The sequence below is a fragment of the Grus americana genome, chromosome 12, assembly GCF_028858705.1.
Source record: "Grus americana isolate bGruAme1 chromosome 12, bGruAme1.mat, whole genome shotgun sequence".
Lineage (NCBI taxonomy): Eukaryota > Metazoa > Chordata > Aves > Gruiformes > Gruidae > Grus > Grus americana.
Genome location: NC_072863.1, coordinates 14,664,429 through 14,681,345, shown reverse-complemented (window position 1 = coordinate 14,681,345; position 16,917 = coordinate 14,664,429). Strand labels below are relative to the sequence as shown.

Here is a 16,917-nt window from a genome sequence, read left to right as displayed (position 1 = left end):
GCTCCAATTGGGCCCATCCTGATGGTAAAATATATAGGGTGAAGTAGTTGGCTGCTAATCAATAGTACAGACAAGATATATGTCTTCATTTTAGCTCTGATATCTTATTCTGCACTTTCGTTATCTTGCACTTTTGGGTTTCAAAACCACCTTTCAAAATACTTTTCAAGACATCTTCACTCCTTTGTCCATAACCAAGGGCTTTCCAGCTCACAAGTTCACCCCAAGGACACGAGGTCTGTTGCTCCTTAGTCAGCCTGAACCAAAGTACAGCTAGGAGTCAAGTGTGTCCGTCACACTCTCCCAGTCTACAGTTATTACAGACCATTTGATAATAATGCCAGTCTTTCCTCCTCCTTTTTGGGTGATTTTCAAAGAGCCCTCATGCTCCCTACAGCTGCTAACAATGTAAAATGGAAACATGAAGTGGTGGTCTTTCAATGGATGTCACTGATTGGGAGGAGAAAGAAATATGGAAATTAACATTCTGATGAATTCTTCAGGGAATGTCTAACTGAAAATCAAAGCAGAAGAAATCATAAAGGGGGACATCCCTTGGTGAGTAAAATCTCAGGCAGCAAAGCTCCTTAGAGAGAATAAGACTTGTCATAAGTCCCTTTCATACCCTTGTTATGCTCCCCAAAGATTCACACAGTCTCCCAAAAGACTTCTTTGGATGGTTATGATTGCACGAGAAAGCTTATGGTCTCATTATCTGTAGAGAGGACATTGGTTTTAATAACTCAGGTATATTTTCTTCTCAAAAATAAAAGGACTAAGTGCTAGCTTTGTAGGTACAAACCCACTTGTAGAGATATCAGCTGCACATACTTCCATTGCAGGACTTTGCTGTGTGTTCAGAGGAAGAAATCTTGAACTGGACTGTAACCACAATTCCTGATTCTGTCAATGCTAGCATGCAATGTTGGGCAGAGCATTCAGTTTGCTCTGCTGTCATAGGCTGATTTGGATAATCAGTGTATGCAAGAGTATAAGTACCATGGCAGATGCGATACTTTCATTTCTTACAGCTGATAAGAAGCTTTATTTGTATTTGTAAAATGCATTCAGGTAAAAGACATTCTGAAAATGTAAAGCATAACAATGCAATTTACCTTGTAGGGTTCCCCAAAGAGGTTAAAACCTGAAGCAAACAGATCTTCATCTTGCTGGACTTCCTGGTTTCTTCTCTCCCATTCTTTCCGCTTAAGCGCACTCCGGTCTTGCTCATAGTGACTGAAGAAGAGAAGGAAAAAAAGACAACACATTATTTTCCCCATAATTTAGTTACATGTTCTTTACTATCAGTAACAGCAGCAAAACATCAGAAACAATGCAATTCCTGAGGACAATTCTGAAAGAAAGAAGCAGCCACTGAATAATTTTCCTAAATGTAAATTTAGGATCATAATACTATATGAAATTGGGCAGTAGGACAGTCAGTACAATTCTAAAATGAAAACAGACAGAAATGTTCTTTTCAAATTAACAAAGCATTGCGTAGAAGAATAAAATACATTTTCACGCATTTGTGTGAATAGTCTGTAGAATACATGTGCGCACGCACACAAACGCACATGCGTGCGCACAAAGAACATGCAGAGAAAGCAAACATGAAGTCAAGGAAGCACAGCAACATCTTCAAATCCATTTAACTGTGTAACACTTGTCTCCATCCATCCCAATACTCCAGTTCAGCCTCATGTGATTTAGACCACCTAATTCTATCCCATGTACTTGTTAAAATTTATGTACGGCTTCATTGCAGGCATCCAGGGGGTTTTAAAAAGTGCTTTTGTAGCAGGCTCCCAGAAGAGACTTCAGGATAGTCGATTCCAGTATCAGATAATTCTACACACAAACAAAGAGAAAAGGATCTAGCACCTCAGCATAGCAATGGCGAGTGGCACTTATCTGTATGTCAGCTTACTTTGTGCACCTGCCAGACCTAGATGACAAGCTGAGAGACCACATTCACTTTCCCCTGAATAGCACTGAAGTACTTTGGTCTCTTGGCTTTGCAAACTACCTCCTGCTCCTCTAAGGGAAAAGATATAATTAAAACCCTGAAGGAGGGGGAAAAATAGGAAAGGAAAGAGGAAAGAAAAAGATCCATGCTTCAACTTGCACTGACAACCTCTCATGTGACAAGCATTAAGGGACACTTCTGTGCTTTCAACCCATATTTGATTTGTTATGAGGCTTTTGGCTCTGCTTTGTGTCAGTTAATTAGCTACCAAATTCCAGACGACAATTTGAATAGCAGATTCAGTATATGCACTGATGTTATCTGTTGCAAGCAGTATTTCCCTGATAGATTCTGGGCATGCACGCACATATCCATGCACACCCTCTATGTACAAATGCATACGTACAAACATACATATTACATATGTAACAAAGAACAGTTAATTCTGCTATCTATAGTGAGAATGAATTAAATCTCCATAGAGCTCCACTGCACTTGGAAGATAACCAAATATCTACAACTTTTGCCTTTTTAGCTCAGCGTGATGTTGTATTGAAAGCTTCACACCGAGAGATATAATGAGGAATGAACTGCACAGTGATGAGGCTTTAACAGTGTATAAAGTCACTGATTTCTGAGTGAAACCACAATTACTAATTTGAAGCACCAGCTAATTAAAACCACAGCTATGTATTTAGCCTCTTGTTATACCTACTGCAGTTTATAATTATGAGGACCTCTTTATCTACTCAATTAAAGTTCTTATGATTCAGGCAGGTTGTGTTTGAACCTGCAAGCCCTGCGGAGAGCACAGGGAAGTATGTGTCTGTTGCCTGACGACTCCATGTATCCTTACACTCATATACTTGTTTTTGTACAAGGAAGGAAAGAAAAAAAAGCAAGACTAATGTCACAATGAGACCCCTAAATAAAATATTTGAATTAATAATTGGTTTAAGCAACTCAAGATCACTCAGGCTTGGATTGCATAAGGCTTGAGTATGGCTTGTACACTGAACGCAAAGCCAACTACATAGGCTGAGCTGAATGATTTTCATCCACATTTTCCTTTTCCAAGTTAGAAGGCTGAAAAGATGCTACATTTTATTTATTTATTTATAACACCTCCTGATGTAGTGACATCACTGGCACCAACATCAAGCTCCAGAACATTGTTATAATCACTCTTGGCATTTTTGCAGAAGCTATACTACTATTTGCTGGTTTTCTGGGGGATATGGAAGGGAAATTGTTGTAAGCAACAGCCACTTTACTATACTATACATTATCATATTGCTGAGACAATACTGCAAGCCACAAGCAACCTGTTCACTAAAAGGTGAAGGGGGGGTACAAGTGTCCCTTTCATGTCCTAAATCAAGATTAAAATCCACTGGTATGGGAATAAGTGAGTACAAACTGTTTCCCAAATCGGTGCACAAAGATGAGGACAAGGTTGGCTCCATCTCTCCCCACAATTCTTCTGGAGTAGGGGGCTGGTTTAGCCCAGGAATAATCCAGCCCAGGAGCAGTAAGAACACACTGTATTCACCTCTCTCACAGGAGATGTTTTCCAGGGATTTCTTTGGCAGTTTGACCCATAGATTGTGTGACTCTTGCAGCAAGAAGTTATGAAGTTATGAGCCCAGGCTCAATACCAGCAGTATGGATCTAGTGTAAGCAGGATTTTATATCCTGCATAAGTAATCTCTGCTTATGGGAGCAGTCCTATCCCAGGCACTGCCAGCATTCACTTCAGAAAGAATTATTCATGAAAGCCAGAGCTGCGTTTTACAGCTTCCCAATGGCAACCTTGGCCTGGAGTTTCAGGGTGAAATCCTGGGCCTGTTCGAATCAAACTGCATCTGGGCACTGAACACACAGATCACAGAATCACAGCTTACAGCACAGAACAGATCTCACCCTTCACATGAGGTTCCAGCACTTTGCTATCTAAAAGCTGGCTCTGGTCTCAAGAATGCAAAGTGTTTAGGGAACCAAATGAGGCATTATGCCATATCCTATCTGAGAAAAAGCAGCAAAGGCTCTAAGACTATTTAGATATGTTTTATGACATGTTACAAAACCACAAATTCAAAAATTATGAAAAAGGCAGTAATTCAAAGTGACATCATTACTTTAAAAGACATTAACTTAAGCTAAGACACTATTTACAGTGTTAACAGCAAAAGGTTGAAAAATCAGTATTTTCCAACACAACATACTGAGGAGCGTGTGTTTATGAAAGGTATCTATTCCATGCACCCAAGAGGTGAGCTCAAAGGCACATCTCATGCCCTGGACCCCAACAATGTTTACAGACTACCAAACTGTGAGCATCCGTTTTATGACACAAGCAAAGCTCTAAGTGAACTGCTACCTCTGCATCAATCCAAATCTCTCTTATATTCTGTGAGGAAAAATAAATAAATAAAAAAAAATTAAAGGTTCATTTTGATACCCACTCACACAGTCACATCGCAGCCTTAAGTGTACGAACTATCTATTCAAAAGGAAGTGCTTGCTCATCCTGTCAGGTCAATTACTTGGCTTATTTCTCTGCAAATGTACTTTTGCTATGGGAATGCTTGACAGGGCGCTGATTGTGGCTATGGAAAGTCAAATATTGTAAGATCATACACAGATTAGGATAACAACTTCTTTGGGTTCCTCTTTGTAATCCAAAGAGGGATACTGATTAGATCTTAAGGCTGCAGTGCACTGAGAACCTAATGGGATGCTCTCCAGAAACTCTTAATGCGGCCACAATGCAATCTCTGGGACTTATGTTTAATATTTAGCTTAACTAATGTTCTGTGAAGTACAGATACGTGATTAGTGGTGAAGGTGTCAGTGAAAACTATAGTCAGATACCATGAGTTCAGTCTGTCTCATTAGTATGAGAAATACTTCATGACTCCTCTAAAGCCAGGAGAATAGGAAATCACAAATACAGACTTTTGCAAGCATTTTAAAAGAGGAGATTTAGAAGAAAACAGCTGCAGGCCACGATACTCACTGTATCCGAGAGGGCCAGTTCCCTAGACACAGCTATTACGTGACAATGTAGTTTAAATACATGAGCTTTATTGTTCTGTTACCACTTATTAGATTAATAATTGAATTTGAATGGGGAAGCCTGTACATAAATCTGAGAAGATCAGGAATGGTGAGCAGTAAGAATGCTACGAGAGCACGAGACCACTGATCTACAAATTACCAACGTGCTAGGTGCAGCAGAAAGAATTGTAACCATAACTGTGTTACTGGTTTGGTATGTTTAACATTGAGGCAGGCTGCAAATGCATTTTGAATAACAGCATTTGATACTTCATCCTTTAGAATCAGACCAGCATACAGCCATTTGTCATTCTTCTCAGCTACGGACCCCCTAAGGGACAGCGGTGAGCTGATGCACCGTGACAGGCCAGGTGCTCAGCCTGTACGAATCTGCAGAGTGTCAGCAAGGCCTATGGAGCTGCACCCTTCACACCCACTGCGGCCCATGGTGGCTGCAGGGACAATCCGGATCAAGCGGAGAAGGTGGCTGAGGCAGGAGGAGGTTATATCAAGGCAAAAGATAACAGGCGTGCAGGTAGATTTCAGATTGGAAGCTAAAAATGTGGATCTGGCTGTGAGAGATGGAAGTCAGATATGCATTGTCTATAAAAAGGAGAACTAGAAGAAGAATAAAATTTGGGGCATTGGAAAGGGCAGTGCAATCATCTGTGGTGAAAGTGAGAGGATGCGGTACAAAAGATCTGGAGGGAAAAGAAAAAAACCTTTTAGGACAGACTGCAACAGAGCAAGAGGTTAGAGGAAAGAGTTAAAGGAAAGCTGAAGAAATAAGACCAACAGCTGAAGGCTGAGGACCCAGCATTTGGGGTTTATTTTCAAAGATGTGCTAACTAAAGCCACAGAAGTAGTCTCCCAAAGAGCAGACAACTAGGCAAGGCAGACAAGAGCCTGAAAGACAGGAGAAAGAGTAGAAGAAAGAAGTCAAACCAGACAAGTTTGAAGGAGTAGTCGCTGTGATATGAAGACAGAAGAGAAAAAAATGATCAAACACCTAATGTTGCAGAAGATTCATGAATGAGAACAGAACACTGCTGTGTTGATTCAATCAAAACAACAAAAGCCCAACAGGGAAAGAATCAGTAAAAAAGCTGGAGCAGAGAGGCTTTACAGTAGTGACAGACTACATCCACGAGGATAAACGAACAACACTCAAGAAAAACAGCGCTTATCCATGAGTTAGGGAAGAAATAGTTGCTGTTCTCAATAACATGTCTGAATTCACAAAAATGCTTACTATGAGCAAATCAAATATCCCCCTGTACTAGTTCCACCCTCCTTAAAATAACGGATATGCCTCAAATGATGAAAGAAGTTCTTATATCAAAATCTTTGTCATTTGTGGAAACAAGAAGTAAACACAAGCTTCTAAACTAAGACACAGTGGATATAAAATGATATAAATTTGAGAACTGAAAGTCCTTATCCAAGGTTATTTCTTCATAGTTCTGCCTTTGGGGCCGAATCGTTGCTCTGCCACAAGCACTCAGGAAGTTGGTGAAGTAAACTCAGGAACTGGGCTTCCTCAAAAACTAACTCATAAGCCTGCACAACGTATTAAACATCAAAACCCACTCATGAACATATTTGACTTACATGAGAAATCTAACTCAGGTCAATGAAAATATTCCCATGCTTAAAATACATACTTGCTTTTCCACACCAGGGCAATTCTTTTTCATTGCAAGTAAAAATGTAAGGCAAAAAGCATTTCACCTCATAATTAAATTAGGTAATAGACTACTTCTAGCAAATACATTACAATGGGAATTCACCTCTACATAACGCCAGATTTATCTCACCATAACTCCATTGATTTCACGTAAAAGCAGGGTACCACAATATTGTACAAGGGAAGGAAAACAGGCTTCCTGGGTATGTTCAGATTCTCCTAGTTTACACTCTGGTATTTCAATACATTTATTCCAAATGAAAAAAGGCGGGGGGGGGGGGGGGGGGGAGAAAAAGAAAAGCAGGTCTTAAATTTCATTGCAGGTTTTGAAGTATATTCAGTAAATGAGGGGAATTTCAAAATCTGATCTTTAAGCAGAAATACAGCCAACTTAATATATCTTCTTTGCTTATCTGAAGTCTTTGTTTCACTTAACGATAAACATCATAAGCAGTACCACACTTAAAATAGCAAAATTCCTCTTCCTCTGTTTATCACCATTGAACTTGCATCTTTGTCCTGGTAACTATACTACTTGACAGAGACCAATCAAGCCATGATAGAAGAGCTTTACAACTTCTTACTATCTTTCATATTTAACACTTACTTTAATGTTGTGTTCTTCTTCATAGCATGAATGATTACTGAAAGTATCTAGCACAGAACTTATCTATCACTGCACTTCAAGATAAATGATTTATTTTAAAATATAGAATATTCTGTCTTTGATGTTCAACAGTTCTGTAGAGAAACACTCGAGATGGTCACTGGTTATCTATCCACATGAGCTAAATCTCTTAACAATTTGCATTAAAAACAATGCCATTCCTGTAGCACATTTGATAGAGAATACAGAAGATTAAAGCCTCCGAACAAAATAACACCCAAGAGACCCCCTGAGCAATTTATGGAAATTTAAGCTTGGAGGCTAAGGGTTTGGCTTATATTTGTCATATTCTTCATTCTTTTTAGTTATTTCCCCCCTCCTCCAGTACCTAGAAAATGTTATTTTCACTCAATTTTTTCCTCTTTTTGGTATTATGAGCCCTAAACCTTTCCTTAACGTGAATTTGGAAGGAACGATTCTGGGGGAATGGATGACAGAGATAAGCTCCTGAATAGTAAGCGTATAAAGAATAGATGAGGTTTCAAAGGGGAGCATTTATTGTTTCCTGTATCATAGCACATTGTCTTTCGATATGATTAGTTATCAGCCTGAGTTATCAAAAACTGGGATGAAATAAAGCGCTTACGCAGTTATGCTTCATTGATGTCAGCTAGGGGAGCATGAAAATCTCCATGAAGTTGGGTAATTGATGTGTAAATCAGAGCTCAATCACTCTGTAATAGAAATGGTCCCACTGAAAGTATGGTTGTTGAACAGTATTGCAGAGGGGTGGGAAAGAAAGAGAGAAACAGAGTCAAGATAAGACTTATTTATTAAAAATTATAATAACTGGCAATTTACACAATTTTCTCTTCAAGAGAGAAGTGCTGTCAGATCTATTTAAATGCAAGCTGCAGACCACTGTATTTGGATATCCTTATTCGGCAATAATTAACTGTTTCTGTTTTATTAAAATGCTTTGGGACACTGTTATGGATATTTAAAAAGCAAATTAAATGAACATGTTCATCCTTTCAAAGGCAACACGTGTAAATGACATCAGCGATTGTAATTTGGTTAACAATGTGCGTTCAAGGTATGTTTTGGAGTCCTATTACAGTCGTCTTGTCAGTTCAAATTTGCAGTATGAGAAACAAAAGCAAAACTGAAGGAAAAGGGGCGGAGGGAAGAAAACTAAAGAGAAAAATGGTTATAACCGCAGCTCCAAAAGGACGTTAAAAGACAAATAGTCATTAGAACATCAGTCACATAAAATAGCTTTCTGACATGCGATATTTCTAAGAGTAAACAGCTGATACGTAAATAAAAAAGCTAGGTAAGATAACATTATGGGGATTATTTTTGTTGTCATTTGTTTTTCTTTTAATAAATGAACGCACGTTAAGGCATTGATATCAACTTCCCAGAAACATCTGGAATCCAGGATTCTAGTTATGATTTACACTAAACCACTGACAAACTGTAACAAACTTAAATAAATGCGAAATTTATTAGCATTTTTGGCATCAAATGAATTATACTCAGGACACAGGAGCTGGAATAGGAAGCTTTATTAGATGGGCAACGTGCTGTGACTATAAGGGGACTCTGATTATTACAAGGGGGTTGAATAGGGAAGGAGGTTCAACCTAAATTCTGAATTTCATCACCCTTATGAGTTTAATAGGATATGACAGTTTCTTTGTTTTTTTAATTTTTTTTTTTTTAATTCCATTAATCTCTCCTGGGATTTGAAGTTTCTTCAAAAGTCACTGATGGCAATGAAGCCATTAAAAGTCTTTGCCAAAGTATATACTATAATTCAAACATATTTCACAGCGTATCTCCTAACGGCTTCCTAGCTGCCATCATGCTTCAAATGCCCATCAGCAGCAGCATTCTATGTATTTATGTGTTACAGATGAATATGGTTGTGTTTAGCTGCATGCTGTGCATTATTCTTTATACACGTCAACAGCAAGCATGGCGCAGTGCTGCTACAAAGCGTGTATTTGTACATATATTTCTCCCAAGGCATAATGCTAATTTGATGCAATTAAAGATCTTCTGACAATGCTTGTTACAGTCTGGTTTTCCTTCACCTGGATACCTCAAATTATGAAAAATTTTGAAAATGTCCAAGTTTATTTTTGTACATGTACCATTTTCAAAGATTTAAATGTATTTTAATATATGAAAACACAAAATCTTTAATTTATTATCACATAACGTGTGCAGATTGCAGTCCTACATCTGAGCTGAAAACCATTTTGGAACTCTACTTTCATCTTTACCTCTTCTCATATTTAGAATTAAAGTTTTTCATTAATATTGCTACTTAAAACTGTCCTAGGCACGTGTAGGATGCTTCCTTAAAAATGGAGTCCACACATTTGTATTTTCTTGAAATATTGGCAATGATATGCAAGAGACAGCTAACAGAAATAAATCTAGCCTTTTTAAAAAACGTTACAAAACAATCATTGATTAACACAACCTTTTGGAGACAGATGAATCAGCAGACTCAACTGCTTGAGTATTTTATCACTGAAGTGTTTCCATGCTACTCCTACAGCTCTAATAAATGCATTCATTTACTAACAGGCATCTTTACTCCCTTGAGCATTTTCACATGCTGTGCAGCTCTTTAACCACATGTTCTTAAACTTAACGTGTGCTGAAGAATACCACCACAGGAAAATTAAGAGTTCAGTAGGATGACTATTTCATTCATCAATTTTAGATTGAAGGAGAAAAGCATGCAGGTCTCTGCGTGCAGTGCACACATACAGACTGATCCAGACACCTCAATGCACAGAAAAATACTACTGTAAGCCTAATATAATTTAATTGATTATTTAGGACACTGGCTAGAGAAATTATCTTCTAAATAAATTATTCTTCTCTCAGGTGAAACTCTATATAATTGCCTCCGTTTCTTGTAGTAATATCTACTAGAAAGGAAAGAGATGATGAAATAAATGCAAAGTGCTTTTGTTTCAAATTCAAGTAAACATGCATCCCCTTTTCAGTGCTGCTGTGAAAGATATCGCCCATCTCGGGCACTGGCAAATTGCACAAGATACAATGATTTTATAGCTTCATGAGACTTAATGGTCATCACCTTGGAAAGAACCTACGACGTTTCAAACTCCAAATTTTAAGCCTTCCTCCACTAGACCTTAAAAAGCCTTACAGCACCAAGGTGCCTGTAACACACAGCTTCAGAAAGAATAATAATATTTTTTGTACTTATTTTTCCTAAATAGATTCACAGTCAATGGGTCAATGGATTATCATCATCGTTGGCTTCTAGTGAGGAAGATAATCTATAGCAAATACTGCTCATGTCTTCAGCAAACATATAACATTTATTCCTCATTTATAAACTGAGTATAAAGTATGACAAAATAATTTAACCAAAGCAGCACAAAGTTCATCAGCATTGCTGAGGTTTACATCCTCTCTAAGGGCATAGTTCAACTTCAACTGATGCTACTGGCAATTTTCCCAGTGAATTCAATGAGGGTTAGATGGGACCTAGCCATTTAATAACGACAAAAAAGCCAGGTCTCATAACACAGCCAGCTCTAAGCAGCAGCAACTTATTGGTATAAACTAGCTTTTCTGTTATGTTTCTCATGCTAACAGAAATATTTTTTTATCCACTGCCAAGAGTTTAAAAAGTCTTAAGTACAAACCAGCACATGCCAGAGCTACAGAGCTTTTATGGTCATTATTTACAACAGAGATTGAGTGCATAGATTTCCTGGTCAGCTAATGCAGATTAAATGAAATTTAGGAATTTCTTAAAAAAAAAAAAAAAAAAAATCAAGTGGGATACCAAATAAGCTTCTCAATCTACCCCACAGGCAATTACTGCTTTAAGCTGAAGCACAATTTTCGTATTTTTTTAGTGATGTTATAGATTGTACACATGACATCTCAACCAACTGACCAGGAAATAATCAACTTTGCCTCTATCCCACAGTAAGCACTGATACACACACATACACCAGGCAGCAGATCACAGACATTGGCACTGAGAAAAAGTAAAGCAAATGTACCGTGCTCCCTGAAAAAAACCACCACCCTTAAATTTAACTAAACATGGGAATGCTGTGCTATTAGGGATACAGCACGTAGGTGTTACTGACAAGTTTGAAACGTGCCCTGGGAAAGATAAAAATGAGCACTTAAAAAAAAAATTGTAAAATCATTTCACTTCTTTCGACATAGCAAAATCATAACACAATCTTATTTAGACAGGCCAAAACTACAACCTCATGTCTAAAATTATTTTAATTTTTAAGGTGGGTGTGGTGCAAATTATTATCCCAGTACTGCAGTTTCCAGAGCCAAACAGAAACTGTATCTGTTTCCCCAATTATGTTCTGAATATGTTTGAAATCTCACAGGTATAACTGACTTCATGAATGACAGAAATATCACGATGAAGAAAACAGGGCCATTTAAGGCCAAATTCCCAGAAGTAAGAAAGACCAAAGCTCCATTTAACCCATCGGCCTCTGACAACAGTCAACAGCAAATGCCCAGTAAAGCCCCTAGAACAGAGCATAGCGTTCCCCAAAATACTGACATTACCCTGAGAAATTTTTGGCACATGAAGCTATGCGTTAAGTAAAAAGGACCTGGTATCTTTGTATTTAACATCTCTAGAAGACTTTTTTCCAAAGAACGCTTGCAAACAGAATACTCAGTGGCAAGGAGTTACACAACTCATCTGAAAATTATTGCCTTATCTCAAACTAGGTTTACCACTCCTATAAGTCTGAAAACCCTATTGATTTTACAAGATTGATTGCATTTTACTGAATACGTGGGAAGAGAATTCACATACATTTTTGGGGGGCACCTACATTTATTACAGACAGGAAGCTCCTGTGCTTTTCAGTCTCTGGAGAATCTCAGGCGCGCATCCCACGGCACTAACTATACCATGCATTTTCAAGGCCATACACATGGATTACTGCATCCTGAGTAACAGTTACTTACACTCCAAATCTTTTGTATTTTTGTCCCTTCTGCTGTCAATCAGTAAATGAATATCACTTATTTTCATAACACAAACACAATGTGTTATTTAATGCAAGTGCATCCTTTTTAAATTCCCTACCATCAACCATTTGTCTAATATCATACTATGTAACATGCAAATATTAAAATGCAATGTAAGTTGAGTCATATACATTGGAGGCTGGCCAACTCCCGCACATTTCAGTATTAAATAATAAAATAGTCTAGTGTAAAAATATGCAAACTAGTTTCCATCCTGCTTTAATACTCCCTTAACATGAGAAGAAAGTGAATGCGATTTTGTTTAAATATTAAACATTACATTTCTTTTGACTGTTAAAGTATTATTAAAGCTAAATAAAATGTTTTTGCAACCTCCTTCCTCGGAAGTCTTATAGGTCACTGTTACCACTACTGTTTTTTCCTTCTAGCTAGTTTCTTTGGGGGAACTCAAAGCTTGTTACGAATCAGAGTAAGTCATGCCTGATTACACCTCTGCGAAGGAGCAACTACTGTCAAGCAAAACAACTGAGGCAGTGAAAGTTTAAGCAAGTTGATGATGGTCATTCAAGAAGTAAGACATGGCTGTGGGATGAAAACTGAGGAGTCCCGACTCTCAGACGTTAAACTTCACCGTAAGTCCAGCTGTAACTTGCAACCATTCATCCACCACTGAACTCGGAGGTGACAGCCATCAAGTTGAAATTTAAGACTATCTAACAATACCATACAGCAAGAAGGAATTATCTTTATGTGCGTTTCCAGAACATTGGGTCATACACTGTGAGACAAGTTTTCTCCTGCTGAATGTCACTGGGAGAGGTCGGCAAGGATGTTCTTATTACATTTGCTGGAAGGATGGAGTGTATCAAATGGTTTAATTTTGTGTAGTGCCCCACTTACTTTGACAAACTGATACTGCACAGGGCATAATGTCATTAGGTGATTAAAGTACAGGAGCACTCAGCTTCCCACCTCCTTTCATACCAAGGGCCCACAAGTGCTACTGCAGCAGGCTCGAAACCAGGAAAAGTTGTGGCTGCGGAGGCAATACGGTCTCAGTAACATAAACCACCAACCGCCTCCTCTCACCAGGAACTGCCATCCCGGCAGTGACCAGAAATAAGCTTCACAGTCCCCCTGAGAGAGCCCACCTTCCCCTCAGCCTCTTGAAGCCCTTTCACCACTGGCAACAGCCCAAAACCACATGTGACCTTCAAGCATCATGTCCACCGTCCTCTGACCCCAACAGCTAAAGGACTCTGACTTAAGCTGTATTGACAGTACAGCGACATGATACAATCATGAAAATATGATGTACTTCCACTTTTCAGCTGGTATTGCCTTTGAAAATAACTAAAGTTGAGCTCTCCTCATTATGCCAAACGTATTAAAACCTCAGTACCCACGGTAGGAAATGTGTGTTTTGTCACACACACTCTTTAATGTGACAGAAATACAAATTTATGTTTTCTTTCATACAAATACCTAATGGGGTTTGAATAAAATAAAATAAAATCTGCACACTGCCATGTGGAAATTAATTTTAAAGAACTGTTTATCAATTTAATTCCACTGATAGTAACAGACAGATTTATGAGGCAATTAACTAAATATTTGTTTTTTCACATTTCAATTCATTATAGTAAATTAACAATTTTCCACTTGAAAGTCTTGCATTGCTACACTGAAAGCCTTGAAAAAAAAAAAAAGTGTATATTACTGTTGGTCTAGGAAGGATTCTCTGATTTTTACAATGTGGATTATTCTCCTCACATTAACTTAACATACTGTATGTAACTCAACCCCCCCCCCCCACACACACACACACATTTCTGTATTACCTCAGAACCTGTCATTCTTTAAATGCGAGTTTCAAGCAACCAGACATAAATAAACAATAATTACAGCTCTAAAGCCAATGTAACATCTGTTCAAGCAAACAATCCTACGGAGTGGATTTTATAGCCATATAACACCCATCTATGGGTGTGCCTGAGAGACAAAACCAAGGGCCTTGACAGATCTAGCCTGGCCTCCTGAGCCACAAATGCCCACATCAGACAACATGCCCTAAAAGAGCTGATGGAAGGAGCAAAATGAACTAAGCCTAACATTAACTTGAACACCAAGTAAAAAGTTCCCGCAGGAAGGGTCAACCTTACTCTAAGGTAGCTCACCTCCATGGCCAGCAAAGCCCAAACCCTCAGAAACGAAGGGAAAACCTGCACATTGGGAGCCGCCAGCCCACGCCCCTGGGATCGGTCGGCCACAGCCCAATGTCGCTTTTCAACGCATCATCTGGGAGAGCGCAGCCCCTCGCACTAACGGTCTCTACAACAATTTGCATATCATTAGCTACGAGCCCCGTGACTGCGCATGTATAGCCACATTTCACATCTACCTTTACTTATTTTGATGATTTAAACATTTTAATTAATGATTTCAGCTTCAGGGAGGTCATCTGGCTGTGGCTGTGTGGATCTCTTCATCATTGTGGGCCAGGTATTAAACACATTAAGCAGCAGTCAGAAGACAGGACTACAGCTTTATGTTCTTTTAACTGGTATTGTACCAAATTAATATCAGGAGGAATATACTCTATAAATATAAAAGCATCTGCTTATATAACTCCTTGGATTCTTTTCTCCTCTGTGTTGGTGTTTTACTACCTGAAGAGAAACAGTCTTGCTCCCTCCATACCGCCACTTGCCTTTATGGAGAGCAGGTCTACCAATGCTTACTGATCTCATGGGTTTCTGCCAGATCAACTCGTCGAGGATGAACCCTCCTGAGGAAACTGTACCAACTATATTCCTCAGTTCTGCACAAATTCTGGTTAAGTATTTCCTTGAATAATGTATAGTTTGCCCACTTTTTAAAAATCGTCCTGTTAATTCACTGGATTATGGCACAATCACATCAAAGCATTAGTCTAAATAGGATTTTGTAGCCAGATCTGATTTAGAAGATTTAGCATTTTAAAGGCCTCCATCCCACAATGCTGACAGAAATCATCAGGCAAAGGAAGAAGATGGGACTGCCTGCCACACCAAATGATGAGAACCTGTAATTCATCAGATAAATCACTAATTTTTTTCCATTGTTAATATTTACGAATTTGGTAACAGCAACAGGGAACAAAGACTCTCCTAACAGCTATTCATTCAGAACAACGTGCAAACACTAGTTAAGCAGTTAATTGCCATTAGCAACATGCATTCCAAATTGAGAAACTGAGGCATGGTGAGATTAAAGGACTTGCTCATGGCCACAGGATGAATCAGTGGCAGCAGCGAGAGTGGAACCACTTCCCATCGCCCATGCCTTAGTTCTATTACAAGTCGATTAACCTCCCTTTTTAATGGTAAGGAGCTACGATTGCAGCTTCTCAGTTTGCACTACCTACCAGAAAATATACCCCCCACCTACCAGGTTGTAAAGGCTAAAACCAAAAACTGAATGTTATCATTAATACTCTATTCATAGTGCTTGTCTCTTTCTAGTTGTAAATACCACCACAGCCACCACCACCAAAGACAGACTTCAATTTTAGCACTCAGGAGGCTAATAATTATCAAATTAATAAAATACTAACAAATTTTAAAGTACTCCAACTGCCTAGTAGAGAGGCATTAATTTTTGACAAATGCGCCATACATTATTATTTATCAAGATCTCAAGCACTGCATAGTATGCCAACCTATCAATCTAAGCACAATATTTGAGCATCATTAAAAATGCAGACAGCAAATTGGTAATGCTCTTTATCCTTTTTACTTAAAAAAACCCCCAACAAACCAGTAAACAAAATAATCAGTACATCAGTGACCTCAATACAGGGCATTTTCTGGAGACTAATGATGGGCTGGGATAGATGATCCTCACTTGTACTTTAGGTTATCAACTCCTCCCATCCGATCATTAATTCCCCAGGAAATGCCTTTTGCTTCAACAGCTTTTGCTTAAATAGATCACCAATTAAAAAAAAAAAAAATTAAAAAAATCAAACCACTAGAAATGAACCTGTGAGTTGCATCTGCCATAATTGCACATAAAGACTTTACAGGTGACTTGCAAAGGCCTTTTTAATTGTATTTCAAACTCCTCTTTTTTTTCCCTTAGCATGATAATAAACACAGCCAGTGGGCAAAATTTGTGATGCTTCCTATATGCTTGCAGAGAATGTTTGGAAAGGTTCTTTAAGATGCATTCCACGAGCTCTCATACATTAAATAGTGCAGGATACCGAGCCTTAATTAAGAGCTTCTTTTTAACAGTGTGAATTTCTGATACATGAAACAGCGTTAGGCCCCTGTTTTATCTTGAGGAGAAGAAAAAGACAGGAAAGAAAAAGCAAACAAGCTTTCAACCTCTACTTAAATAGCAAAAAACCCCCTAAAAGAGCATATGACCAACTCCTTATTTTGTTTGCAAGACACGTTTAATATCAGGATGCTGTGGAGAGGCCCTGCATCACTCAAGTTTCATTATCATTACAAAATATAGCAGAATGCCTTTACTCAGAAGTTTATTATCGTAAATAATTAAAACAAA

General features: G+C 38.4%; 1 protein-coding gene across 4 annotated transcripts in view; it reads right to left on the bottom strand.

Annotated features, from left to right (window-relative positions):
* AFF2 (ALF transcription elongation factor 2) overlaps positions 1 to 16,917 on the bottom strand; it is a 349,128-nt gene that overhangs the window by 260,254 nt on the left and 71,957 nt on the right. For all 4 annotated transcript variants that reach the window (XM_054839106.1, XM_054839107.1, XM_054839108.1 and 1 more), the window contains exon 2: positions 1,116 to 1,236. In XM_054839106.1, coding sequence (XP_054695081.1) covers positions 1,116 to 1,236 — 121 coding nt within the window. The remainder of the gene's footprint in view (positions 1 to 1,115; positions 1,237 to 16,917) is intronic.